This window comes from Agrilus planipennis, unplaced genomic scaffold (genome assembly GCF_000699045.2).
Source record: "Agrilus planipennis isolate EAB-ADULT unplaced genomic scaffold, Apla_2.0 scaffold353, whole genome shotgun sequence".
Lineage (NCBI taxonomy): Eukaryota > Metazoa > Arthropoda > Insecta > Coleoptera > Buprestidae > Agrilus > Agrilus planipennis.
The window spans coordinates 15,651-29,623 of NW_020439292.1; the positions used below are offsets into that span (position 1 = coordinate 15,651).

Here is a 13,973-nt window from a genome sequence, read left to right on the forward strand (position 1 = left end):
AATAGAGTCATGTGAGTCAAGTGTGCGCATTTAAACTTTGATGCTTAAAAAACTCGAATATTATCAGTAGAATGAAACAAAAGTGTGTTAATTAGTAAGACTGTTTATTTGTAATCAACTTAGACCCAACAATAGTATTATCAGTAGCTTATATTTTAAGAAACTATAGAAGACAAAAACCTTTTCATATGCGTACTTTTACCCCAGTATCGGGGTATGTGTACGCAGCACTGTGGGTAAGTGTACGCAACAACAAAAAAATATATATTATAGAACATAAACAATATTATTTTATAAAATTTTTCATCATAGTTACTTAAAGTAATAAACAAAATCGTCTTAAATCAAAATATGATATCAACTTGAATTTAAAGATTTTTAGTTACTTCGTCATACATGTATAAAAATAAATAAAAGCGCCGTGTTCGGAGCTGGTGCACTGTTTGTGCTACCAGGCTCCACAACGGCTACATTCAATCCAATCTTCATTCGGTGGATCAGAATGCTTTTCGCCACATAAGGGGCAGTAATACTCATTTGCGTTTTTTTTTTGGTTTCTTAAGACACTTATTTTTAACATTCTTTTTTTTTGGCAGTTTCAGATGATTTTGTACTAGTTTTCTTAGTTTTAAGACTTTCTTTCAAATCTAGTCGTATTTTCTTTTTGGCTAATTTCTGTTCTTCCTCTTCTTTCTTCTTCTAACTCAGATTTATTGGGACTATCAGTAGCAATTATTGACTGTTTGCCTTTTCGTCGTCGATTTTGTGACATTGCTTTCGGTAAAGCTTGTATAGACGATAATGGCATGAATTCTTTGCTGGTTGAAGCTACAGGTGTTAGTGAAGATGCAGTGGTGGCTGAGCTGGTGTTTGTCACTGATATAGAAAAATTATGTAATATCGAAGGTGAAGTCGTTCCTGCAGTTTCCAAAACTTCTTGTGTTGGCTGTGTAGAAGAGGTGGACGCTAAGTTCGTCAAATGCTCTGCGCGTGATGGAATTGAATCTTCTTGGAAAGGTTCCCGTGCTGCTGTAGTCGGTAACATCTCTTCTAAATTTTGTGCAGGAATCATGTCACTTACAGACGCTATCGTGAAATCTACCTCCGAAAAAATGTCTCTGTCTATTGGCCAGATTCCAGAAGCTTTGAAACCTGAAACCGCATTGCTAAGCGAAGCTGTTTTTTGGAAGGCCGCATTCACCAATTGAGCTATTTCTGTTTGTCCAATCATGCGACCTGGGTGGTGGCTTAGCCATTTATGACATGCGTAAGCGAATTTTGTTTTCAGAGGCCCAAAAAACCCACGATCTAAGAGCTGCATCTTGTAGCTACTGTGAGGTGGGAGAGTAGGCATGTGAATACCATTATCACGACAAAACAATATAGCATTCAGAGAGATGTGGCTGCTATGATTGTCCAAAATTAATTATTTTTGGTTGGCTGAATATTGTCCTTGAAATGGCGTAGGTATTCTAGAAAGAGGCCCGTTTTTATGAATCCTGAATCAGAAGCCATTCCAATACTACCTTCGGGTGCATTGTTAAGCAAATAACCTTGCATTTTCTTCCGGGGAAAAATAAACAGTGGAGGAACATAGTTTCCAGTTGCACTCATTGCGCAAACTAGTGTAATCGTTTGGCCTCTTTCGGCAGAAACGATTTGTCCACTAGCTTTTTTCCTTTCACCGATATTACTTTTGGAATTTTCTTTGGCACAGTATTCACTCCACTTTCATCCATATTATATATTCGGCTGGGTACAAATTTGTGTTTGTTGTAGAGGCTCTGCAAGTTATCATAAAATCTTGTAACTTGAGTTTTATTGAGTCCCATGGCTCTGGAAATACTAGTTGAGACTGGCTGTCGCAATTTCAATTCAGGGAACCTTTTGAGAAATCCATATACCCAGTCTCGGCCAGCTAATTTTGAGGATGTGTTGAATCTATGCGTAATTTTATTTACTTCAGCATACTCATAAATCAACTTCCGGAGGTTCTCCATAGTGAGACCATAATAAAGATCATCACTATGTTTAATATAATTGTATATATCAGTCTCTTGCTCCTTGGTGAATGTCAAAGGAAGTCTTCCCATGCTAGTTGCAGTCTTCCCAGCTTTTAAACGTTTTCGCAGAGTACTTTCCTTAAGTCCGACTTCAGATGCAGCTTTTCTTTTACGGCACCCTTTGAAATAATTGATTTGGCGGCTTCCAGCTGTTCATTTGTGACGATGCATCTGTCCGGAGCTTTCCTCAAATAATCTCGAGGCATTTTGATTTACATATATTTTTACGCTGAAACAAAACATAGCAACACATGTACAAAGAAATGCAAGTGTGGTAAGTGTGCGCTTGCGCACACGTACACGACAGGCTTCTGCGCACACTTAACCTAAACCATAGAAACAGGATTGTATGAATATCGTTGATTATTGCGTCATCATAACAACTTAAACACAGGCAAATAACAAACTTGATATTATGTTGCATTCGATAGCAAAAAGCATTTTTTCAAAAAATTTATAAAACTACAAAAGATTATGCGTCAAATGTAACAAAATATCGTAAATATTTTAGCAAAAATCTTCGTTTACCTGTCAATCCAAAATGGCGCGCGAGCAGCCGCTGTAATACGAGTGCTTCGCTGGACGTCCCGTGGGGTACTAAAGAGAGGGGTTCCCGTTCCTTAGCGCTATATATTTTTCGAGATATTGAGAAAGCGCACACTTGACACACATGACTATAAACTGGGGCAGCCGGATCGAAAATTGCAAGGAATGAATCTAAATATAAACTGTTCTACCACTTTTTCAAAACTTTTGTGGCATTTTTCTGACCAGACAGATTTTACTTTTTTTATCAACAGATTATAGAACGGCTCCAATGCTACGGTTGCCCTTGGAATGCACTCCTAATAAAAATTCACTTTTCCAAGTTTAATATTTTTCGTTATTTGTATAATTTTGAAATATTTTGGGATGGAATTTTGGGCAAAATGTCTCATATCAAAATTTAACACACCTGTAAAAAATAATGAAAGGTTGTATGAGGACTTTGGTGCAAATATGTTAAAATTACCGAGTATTAGCTTGCCAACATTCAGTGGTCGTTTTGAGAATTGGGTCGAATTTCACGACTCCTTTGACTCATTAATTAACAAAAATCCTAAGTTATCAGATATCCATAAATTCTATTATTTGCTTTCTGCCGTGAAAGGTGATGCTGCGCAATCACTCAAAACTATAAAAATCTCCTCCGAAAATCACAATATTGTATGGAATTTGCTGAAACGTCGATTTGAAAATAAAAAATTAATAGTGCAAACAGTATCAAACCGTTATTTAGTATTGAGTCTATGAAACGGGACACACATCAAGGCCTTCAAACAATGTTAGATCATATCTTAAAACGAATGCAATGTCTTCAAAATCATATGCAACCCACTTTAGATAGCTTGCTCATGTATATTATTAGCGCGAAATTCAGTCTGACTACACGTCAAGAATGGGAAAATTTTAAACCAAACGATGAATTTCCAGCCTTTTCTTAGTTAACAGATTTTTTAGAAAAAAAAGTTCAGTTTATTAGGGTCGTTAGAAGTAAACAAAAATAAATAATCAGAGTCTATTTAGTAGTAGTAACAAAGCTAATCATAATAATAATGGTAATTCAAAGTCCTATGTAACTACATCAACAACATATTGTCATTTCTGTAAAAACTCCGATCATTCCATATATACATGCCAATCGTTTCTAAAATTAAGTATTGTAATGTTCGTGGGTTTAACAAATTAACTTTTAAGAAGAAAACTATTTATTTAGACTAATTAATATTGAACTTAAAAATACTACTAAATTATTACTAAACTTAGGTAATTATTCTATTTATTTACTCTACTGTTACTATTCATTGTTCTATTTATTTCACTTCTATCACTGTCAATTTATTTCTTGATTCACTTCTGCATCGGTCAATTTATTTCTACTCTACTAGGCGATCATCTCTTCCTCTAAATACTCCCTTGCTTTTCGGGAACTTTCTCGAGCCGTCCAGAGAAGTCTCGTCCTCTTTAAACGGTTTAGTTGCTTTTCCGGAACGCAGGTACGACACACACGTTTACAGATACGGCGCACATGAAGAAAAGCGCCCGCGGCTATTTGGCGAATCGATAAACCACTCACACACACGTATGCCCGATCGCACACAATCACGCTCGTGATCTCTACAGTATCAATGAGAAAATTTCATAAATTGAACGTTTACGCCTCTGTTTAAATTGTTTGAGAAAAATTTTTCCTCATTAATTTGAGGTAATGTGTAGTGGGTAAAAATTGAGAATATTTCATATTAAAACAAACTCACTTCGGGAAGATTTCTACATTGTATGTATATTTATATTCAGTATATAGTTACATTAGTTCGACAGATCTGTGACCTAATAAGTACGGTTTGTCGTTGTTGCTGTTGTCATGTCTCGTAGCTTAGTGGTCAGAGCAATGGCGCGTAAAGCCAAAGAGCCCGGGTTCGATTCCCGGCGGGGGTGTGACAACAGCAACAAAAATTTTTCTTCATTAATTTGAGGTAATGTGTAGTGGGTAAAAATTGAGAATATTTCATATTAAAACAAACTCACTTCGGGAAGATTTCTACATTGTATGTATATTTATAAAAATTTGTGTTTAATAGTACCTAAGTATATTTTTGTTTGAAAATTTATAGAAGGTCTGCTTTATACTTTCTATGAGTTATAGTTGTATATTATTTATAAAATAAAAGTTTAGTGTTTGATAATGTTCACTGCAAACATATTTACATTTTATATTCAGTATATTTCTAATTACTAATTTTCATAGTTAGTTACTCAAGAAAATAAAGAAAGTTGAACAAACAACGATTTTTTGGTTAAAGGTTGATAGATTGTAATTGTTGAATTTTACTAAATCAAGGATTCCAAATTTACTACAAATTGCACTGGACTTCCTGGTACTACACTTTTTCTTTGAAACGACAAATTATTTTTTACTGTGTATAATCCAAACTTTACGGAATCCTTAACTAATGATGACCTCCAAAACCCTTACGCTTTTAAAAAAAAAATATGAATACGGCTTTTATTGTATTACCTGTTGTATTATTACAAATATCGGACAAGTTGTCCCTAGGTCTTCATTATCGGGTTTGACGCAGGTTATAAGAAATAATGGCACGCGGCTAGGAGCTTCTTTCCCCACTCACTAGACCTGATCTCGTTGCATATTTTATCAATATCGGTTAGTATCCTAGGTGTGGTAGCCGTTCGGAGCATAGAAACGAACGTTGTATACAAGAGAAGATATAATAATGCCCAACACATCAACCAATGTTATGTCGCAGGTATTATAAAGCCATTTATACGAAACCTTGAGAAAAAACAATGAGAAGCTAGTAACAACCTATTTATATCTATATTCGTATTTTGACATCAGCTGTATCAGAGATACGACGGCACATTATGCCGTTACAGTAAAATATGAATGTAAATTCCCGTGAATTACAACTCAAGTAGCAAGTAACTACTACTAGAAGCAAAGCACGATGCAAATAAAATCTTAGATGAGCAAATATGAAACTGAAACAAGAATAAATTTATGTGTATAGACTTCGCATAATAAAACCATAATTTGATGCTATTTTGTTGCCGAGTTATTGTCAAGAAACTGATTTGGTTGCATTGATATACTACCAAAAGCATGTAAATGATTTACGTTAGCAGGCTTACACCTACAGTGGAGACTTCACGGCTGAAGTCTTCAGTATGATAATTATTATTGGATTTTAGGTTTTTGGCGGTTGTCTTTCGAAATTTCTTTCCCAAGTCCCCTAACAGAGGAATAACTTCTCTTGATTATTCTTGCCTCACCTAGAAGCGAAACGTCGGGTAACTGCCCAAAAGAGGGAAACATTGACTGAAGACGGCAGCCGTGAAAAAATAAAATTACATGCTATATTTATAGACCTGATATAAACAGGATTAGACTTAGAGGACCTAAAGTTAGCAGACTGCGAAAATTTGATTTACACTTTATCAAGGTGTTTAATTACATTACATAATCAAAACACTAACATTTCACCTTAATAAATGGTATTAAAGAAGTCGTATTAGGCTATTTTCTTGTTTTTGTGATGCTGGGGAAATAACAGAAGTAAATATTCTGGAAATATTGATCAATTTAAAATAATAAATATGGCAAATAATTGAAATACCACACGTGCTAACATACAAGAAATATTATCTGCACTCTGGATCTCATTCACCACAAGATTACTACGAAACGTTGTCAAAAAGTCAACAAAAACAAAGATTATTGTAATTATAGACAAGTAGTTTCACGTACAATAGCAATTACCTTTATCGTTTATTGGCAGTAGATTATTTCCCATTAAAGACCACTTAAGTATAACGTTATACAAAGATAGATTAACTAACTTAATTAAAAACAAAAATTATTTTTTTTTGTACCGTTAATTAGTTTTTTTTAGTGAGTGGGTAAACAGTGAAATTTCCTGGAGATGAACAAACAAAGCTTGCGGCAAGTTACTTTTCGAGAATCCGGTGACAAAGGGAATGGTCAAAAGTTTAGAAACACGTAACAAATTCCAAAACGTAATCGTAACCTTGACGGAAGGTGAACTGAGAGACGCTTATCTGGATGAGGAAGGTACTGTCGTTTTCAAGGGGTATTATTTAGAGATCACTCGGGCTTGTACTTGGAAGGAGGTGGTTCCCCACTAGGAGGGTATTCGTTTTTTTAAGACGAACTCAATATCTGATGCTTGGGAACTTTGGAATAATTCGTTAATCGATATTTTTAGTTTAAAAATCGTGGTCCGAAATCGGGTATGTGAATTAATAATAATAGTTGGACTGAAATGTAATTGAAGATTTAGGCAAATTGAACCGATATTTAAATATAATGCGAATTCACATGGGAAGGGTGGGAAATCCAGAAACCGAACAAGTCTGTGGATAAACAGGGAAGCCAAAGTGGGCACGAATCTTGCGCATACTGCAACAGTATCGGATTTCGAAATAGATTTAATCTTGAAAAAATTTGCCGCGTGAAAATTGCAAACCAGAGGGAAAATAAAATGGGAAGATCAAAGTAGCTAACAGTTTGGAAATTCAAGATATAGATCTTTCTCCAAATAAGCAAAAAAACGAGCAGTAACGACACTTATACAACTAAATGTCCTCGTGGTTGGTCAACCGGCTGTTGGTCTTTTAGGGATATTAAGGTGAAACGACAAAATAAAACAAATGAAATCAAACGGGACTAACAACTTAACAATATATTTAGAAAACTGGAACAATGAAATTAGAAGTGAAAAAACTGAGAATAAAACTAGTTGAAGACTTAGCAGATTAATTGAATTGAACTGTAGAAAACCGAATTAGGAAGTGTTAATGTTTTGGAAATGAAAATGTTAGGAAAACTATTAGGGCGGAGCTAGAATCATTTAGATGAAAGGAGGGAACCAATTAGAAGAGAATAAAATCTGGAAATGTGAATATACAAAATACTAAGAAATAGACAGATAGATAGAAACCGCTGAAGAAACCTATCATTAAAAATCAATTAAGAAGGGACAATAGTTATTGACATCATGCAGTTAGTACGTGAAGTTGAAATGTTAAAAGGGATTATAGAAAAGTCCAAGTAAAAAAGTTATTTACAGAGAACACAGTAGATAGGTACATACACAAAAGATTTGAAATAGAAATATTAAGACAGATATTTACATAATGCAGTTAGTACGTGAAGTTGAAATGTTAAAAGGGATTCTAGAAAAGTCCAAGTAATAAAGTTATTTGCAGAGAACACAGTAGATAGGTACATACACAAAAGATTTGAAATAGAAATATTAAGACAGATATTTACATAATGAGAATAACAGAACAATACAACACAATTTGAACAGAAAAGTTGAAAAGATATTTACAAACAAGAATAATAAAAATAGAAATATGTACAGAAATATTTAAACATGATTTGGCGGCCAGGTATGCGCGGCCACAGTACCCCCCCTGCCAGTGATTGAGATCACGAAACTTGTAGACGATCCGGGAATCGGACACGTCTTCCAGAACGTGTACAACGGGTTGATGGTTGCTTGACAGAATTGCTGGATGTGGATGGCTTGTTTGATGACGTCACTTCCGTTGATAGGGGTACTGGTTTGACATTATCATCATCGTCCGTCNCACTTGATACAGGAACTGTAAAAGATTATGGGGGCACCATAAAACTCACTGAGAATAAATTAGTATATAGCGAGAAAAACATATAGATGCTCCTTACAAGATCAAGCCGAGATAGAAAAATAAAATTTGGGCTGACTAAGGATTCAAGTAGCCCGTGTATTGATTTGTTCGCAAAGCCAGCGTTTCCTACGAATTAACGAATTAATTTTACGAGCGAGATGTAAATAGAAAGACAAATACAAAACAGCTTTTGCAACCCACCACGGCCATCAGCAGTGGTCATATTTCAAAGAATTTTATCGAGTATAATGATGAAAAACAATTTAAACTGACTTGCAATAAATCATATCGATGATGTTTTGATCTACTTGAATAATTACAGTGTACCTTTAAAACAAATTAAATAAATAAGATATTTGATTCTCGAGATAGGGAGTAATTGTGTGAAACCTTTAATTAAAAACGTGGCGGCGATTAAAAATATCAGAAAATTTCTTGGAAAAGTACATTTTTATTCAGAGTACATTCCAAGGTCATGCAGAGCATAAGAGCCGTTGTATAATCTGTTGAGGAAAAACGTAAAATCCATCTGGTCAGAAAAATGCCAGAAAAGTTTTGAGAAAGTAGTAGAATAGTTTATGTTCCGATCCGATCCTTGGTGCGTTAAAGCAACCTCAACCAAATAAATCGATAAAACCAGTTTTCTACTTTTCCCCGTAAATAGACAAATTTTCAAAAGTCAAAGAAAGCAATCTATATTGAATGCGTTACTATAAAAGAGGCCATTCTACACTGGCAATATTACTTAATTGGGCAAAAGTTTACTATTTTTAGTGATCATAAACCGCTGGAAAATTTTAACACAAAAAATTGTGAAATTAAAGAAAACATTATTTACAAAACATTAAATAATAAGAAGAAAACTTGGTTGTCCGAACGACATTTACAAAATTAATAAGTATTATAAATATGTATGTATCTATACATAGGCTAGTACAAATTTCTAGGTTTCTATTGCACTAAAGACACAAAAACTGCAATAAAAGCAGACGTTTAAATCTCCTAGAAATTTTGTAAATATCAAATGCTGTAACACAACACAACACAAACAAGTAACGAATGACCAAACCTATTTTGCGATTTCCCAGTTACTAATATTGATATAAATTTGCTTTTAAAAAAGAAAGTTCGTTTACAATTGAGTGAAAATTTTGAACATAAATATAATATTTATTTGTATAAGAGCAATTCATATGTTTTTTGAAATAACACCTGAATTCTTATCCATAATAACAGGAAGAAGAGGAACAACCCACCGCACCGCACCGCACGGCCAAGATGACGAGGACATCATCCAACTAAAGGGGAGAAGTTACAGTTGCATTCTATTCGATAGAGAAATTATAGAAGTAGTAGGAATCAACCAAACAACAGCAATACTACAGAAGGTAAAAGAAGACCTTTTACCGAAAACCCTATTAAAAACGTCATAAAACGTCACTTTTTTAATTAACGAATGTTGTATAAAAACTCATTGTCGTAATTATGATATTATCTTAGTTCTCTGTACGAATCAATGAATAAGTGAAAGTGTAATCTTAAGTGTTTTAATCCTTTTGTTTAAAACAAAAACACGATCGCGATATATATATATGGATATATGTACCTCCTGAAAAATATAACATTATTCTACTTTGGTTGTTACAAGTTAAAAGAAGTAAAAATGTTTCGCCTACCTATAACGATTGTTGTTCTTGCTTTAATTTCGTTCAGTTATTCACAAGTCACTTCATCAGGCCAATGTGGTGACAGAACTAGTGTAAGACATATGAAAAATTTCAATTTGGAGCGGGTAAGTTAATTGTTATTTAGAATTAAAAGATATAAACATTTAATTGATTCATTTTTTTTAAGTTTTCAGGTAATAATGCGTCATGGTACCTGGTGTATTCACTCAGCGCCGCCAATTGCGAAATCATAAATTACGCTGTAACAAGTAACGTTACTCTACATATGATTAGCCAACTAAAAAATTTAAGACTTGGTACTAATGGTGCATGGTTGGAAAGGTACGGTGAAGTTACTTGGCAACCGGGTAGTAACAGACGAGGTGTTCTAAGTCTGGTTTTAGGCAATGTTGCCGCTCCTTTCATATTTAGAGTACTTGGAACTGATTACGTTAACTACAACATTCAGTACAGATGCATCAATGTAGATAGCTCAACCAAAAGGGGTAAGAATAAGAGTATACATTGTATTTTAATGTAAAGCTGTAAATCGTAGGATTTACTTACGTGAGCTGATAGTTGTAAGGTGTGGTGCTACACGATGTTTCTTTCGGGTTTATACCATTAGAATTTAGTACCTACATGTCGACTTTTATCAATTACAATTAGTAAAATTGTAATATATAGTATATTTAATTAGAAATTTTTAATTAAACATTACAATAATTTTGAGTTAAGTTACCTACACAATTTTAAACCATTTTTAAGAAGTAAAGTTTAGTAATATTAAAAAAAAAAGCAAAGAGAGAGATGAAATACAAAATCGAGTCTTCCGGTTGAAGGAGAATAGTTTTTTACTAACATTTACCGACATTCGGGGTTTTGCGTATAACGTATAGACAGAACGATTTTGTTCACAATATTAATATTTAAATAAGTCGTTGTACTTACATCGTCATTTACAAATATTTACTGATAAATGCAGTATTTCATAGTGTTTGACAACGGCATTACGAAAGTATCTAATTGCCAAACTTATAACTTTATATTAAATTAGAAAAACAACTATTAAGTATAGATATAAAAGTCATTGAGTAAAAGAATGTCAGATGCATTCAAATAGACTTTATCTTTAAACCACCTTAACACACTTCTAATTCTGACTGTCGTTATTGTTAACTTTATTATTTAAATGAGTGCTAGCTGACGTACATACCGAGTGGTACCTAAATGTTAATGACACAATTTTAAATATTTGATCTAGACGTGTTACTCTTTAATATATTATGTATTTATTCAATTTCCATTAGAATTTCTGTATGTGATGAGCCGGAGGAATGCCCTATCAACCTCAATGGATGGTTTAGTTCAACGAATTATTCGAGCTAACGGTCTTGGTGGATTATCACAGGGAGATTTTTTGAATCAAAGTTTTCGTTTACAGATTACCATTGCAATGTGAATTATAATGTATGTATATGTATGTAAATATATATCACATAATCTTACTAGTTTTGAAATAAATTAGCAATAATAGTAATAATAATAATGCTTCTGAAAAAGGCGAAACAATTGTAACGTTTTTATTAATATATTTGTGGAAATTAATTTGTGTTTGTTTATTTATTAAGTGTTCATGAATTTCCATCAAGAAAACATAGGTACNTGCTACAAAGGAGGTAGAGGTTCTAAAGAACAGTTAGTGATAGACTCAGAAGTACACACACAATGTAGACGGCGAAATAGAAATTTATATTATGCCTATATTGACTATCAAAAAGCCTATGATAGTGTTCCACACTCTTGGTTACTTCATGTACTTAAAATATATAAAATTAATGATAAAATAATTAATTTTCTACAACACATAATGCAAAAATGGAGCACAACACTAAACCTTAAAACAGAAACTGAATACCTCAACAGTCCACAGATAACTATATCACGTGGTATCTTCCAAGGTGATTCATTGAGTCCTCTATGGTTCTGCTTAGCTTTGAATCCATTGTCAAACAATCTTCACAAAAGTAAATACGGCTATGTAATTGATAGGAATAGTTCAACAATATTAAGTCATTTAGTATATATGGACGACATAAAACTATTTGGCGCCTCCAGACAACAGTTAAACAATTTATTGAAAATTACAGAAACATTTAGTACCGATATAAGAATGAAATTTGGACTTGATAAATGTAAAATAAACAGTATTGTAAAAGGAAAACACCAAACGCAACCACCATACAATTTAGAACAAAAAATGGATACAATACAAAGTCTTGATAAACATGAAACTTATAGGTACTTGGGCTATAATCAAAGTCGAAATATAGATCATACTAAAATTAAATCAGAATTAACTAACAAATACACAACTAGGTTAAACAAAATACTTAAAACACTTCTATCAGGTAGAAACAAAGTTAAAGCTATTAACACATATGCCATACCGGTACCCACTTACTCCTTCGGGATAATTCGTTGGTCTGATACTGATTTAGACTCACTTACTAGAAATAAGTGCAACAAATACAACATGCACCACATACACTCTCCTGTTGAAAGGTTTACAATCAAAAGACAGTTAGGTGGAAGAGGAATAATTGATATTAAAAATCTACACTATAAACAGATTATTAATTTGCGATCATATTTTACAGCAAGAAGTGCTGATAGTTCGTTACATGATTCATTCTGTGTCATTTCAACCTCTGGTACATCACTAAACCTTAATAATGTAGATTTTAATCCTGAGGACAAAATTATGAAAGAAAAATTAAAAATTGAAGTGTGGAAATCAAAAGTGCTTCATGGAAAATACCCGAACTAACAACAGCAGGAACATGTAGATACAGAAGCTTCTAATATGTGGTTAAAAAAAGGAAACATATTCTCAGAAACTGAGGGATTCATGATAGCGATTCAGGACAAAATAATAAAAACAAAAAACTATGAAAAATATATTATTAAAAATCCCACAATTTCATCAGACACATGCCGAGCATGCAACACATCCAGCGAAACATTGACCACACCACTGGCGGTTGCTCATTTTTAGCTAATGTTGCTAAACAGATACACTTGCTGTTAGCCCAAAAAGTTTAAACTCATAGAACAGATAGAGCCCTACTACAAATACAAACCTAGCTGAGTTGAAACTGCATAAGTTTACGTACATAAGTCTACAGAAATCCGTAATTCTTGATACATGCGGAATAGTGCGCAGATTTCTTAACAGTACTGACATATACCCCTTTTCAGAAAACACAACAGGTTAATTAAGAAGCGGAGTTTTTAATACTCACTGATCATTTTTCAGGGCAAGAAGATACGTTAGCTCCCAAAATTTTAAGAACAGAAAATTGGTTTGTATATCCCAAAAGATGTGAGTAGGGTTCTCTGGCATGGGCCCGTCTTCACTTGTTCAAAGTTACCAGTGAAAACTGAGAAGACCAGGAGAATAATAATAGTAACGTACAAACGAATAATAATTATAATAATAATAAAAGGATTCTACAAGTGAAAGAAGTAAATACAATAAAGATTGAAATATGAACACGACCATAGAAACAATGTACATATAAAAACCTACAAAGGTCAATACTGGAAGAACATCGTTCTTCAAAAAATAAATTGCAAGTAAGTACAAAATAAAATTGTGTTGAGGACGCTACTAGTTTTCATTCAAAGCAGACGTGTATTAGCTTTGTAAATAAATATATAGTGTTAAGTGTAAATACAAATGTATAAGACAGATACACGTCAGTGAATAAAGTAGACTCAAGCTCCAATTATTAATATGAGAAGCCTGGACCTCATCCAAGATGGAGAACGGAGGAGTTTTTCACCGCTCAACCCAAGAAAGTAACATAGATTCTCAAAATGCATCGTATTCAGAAGCTGCACAGCGCAACACCTCCCCACAGAAGAATAAAGCCATAGTCATCGAAGCAATCGAAGGTATTCAAACAAAGGAATATATTATTCAAGTAGCTTATCTAATAGA

General features: G+C 33.6%; 1 protein-coding gene across 1 annotated transcript; it reads left to right on the forward strand.

The window, feature by feature from the left end:
• The first annotated feature begins 9,901 nt into the window (after positions 1-9,901).
• Positions 9,902-11,475, forward strand: LOC112905600. The gene is made up of 3 exons (XM_025978304.1): positions 9,902-10,092; positions 10,155-10,473; positions 11,278-11,475. The coding sequence occupies exons 1-3, from the start codon at positions 9,964-9,966 to the stop codon at positions 11,427-11,429; spliced, it is 600 nt and encodes a 199-aa protein (XP_025834089.1). The 5' UTR covers positions 9,902-9,963; the 3' UTR covers positions 11,430-11,475.
• The last annotated feature ends 2,498 nt before the right edge of the window (positions 11,476-13,973 follow it).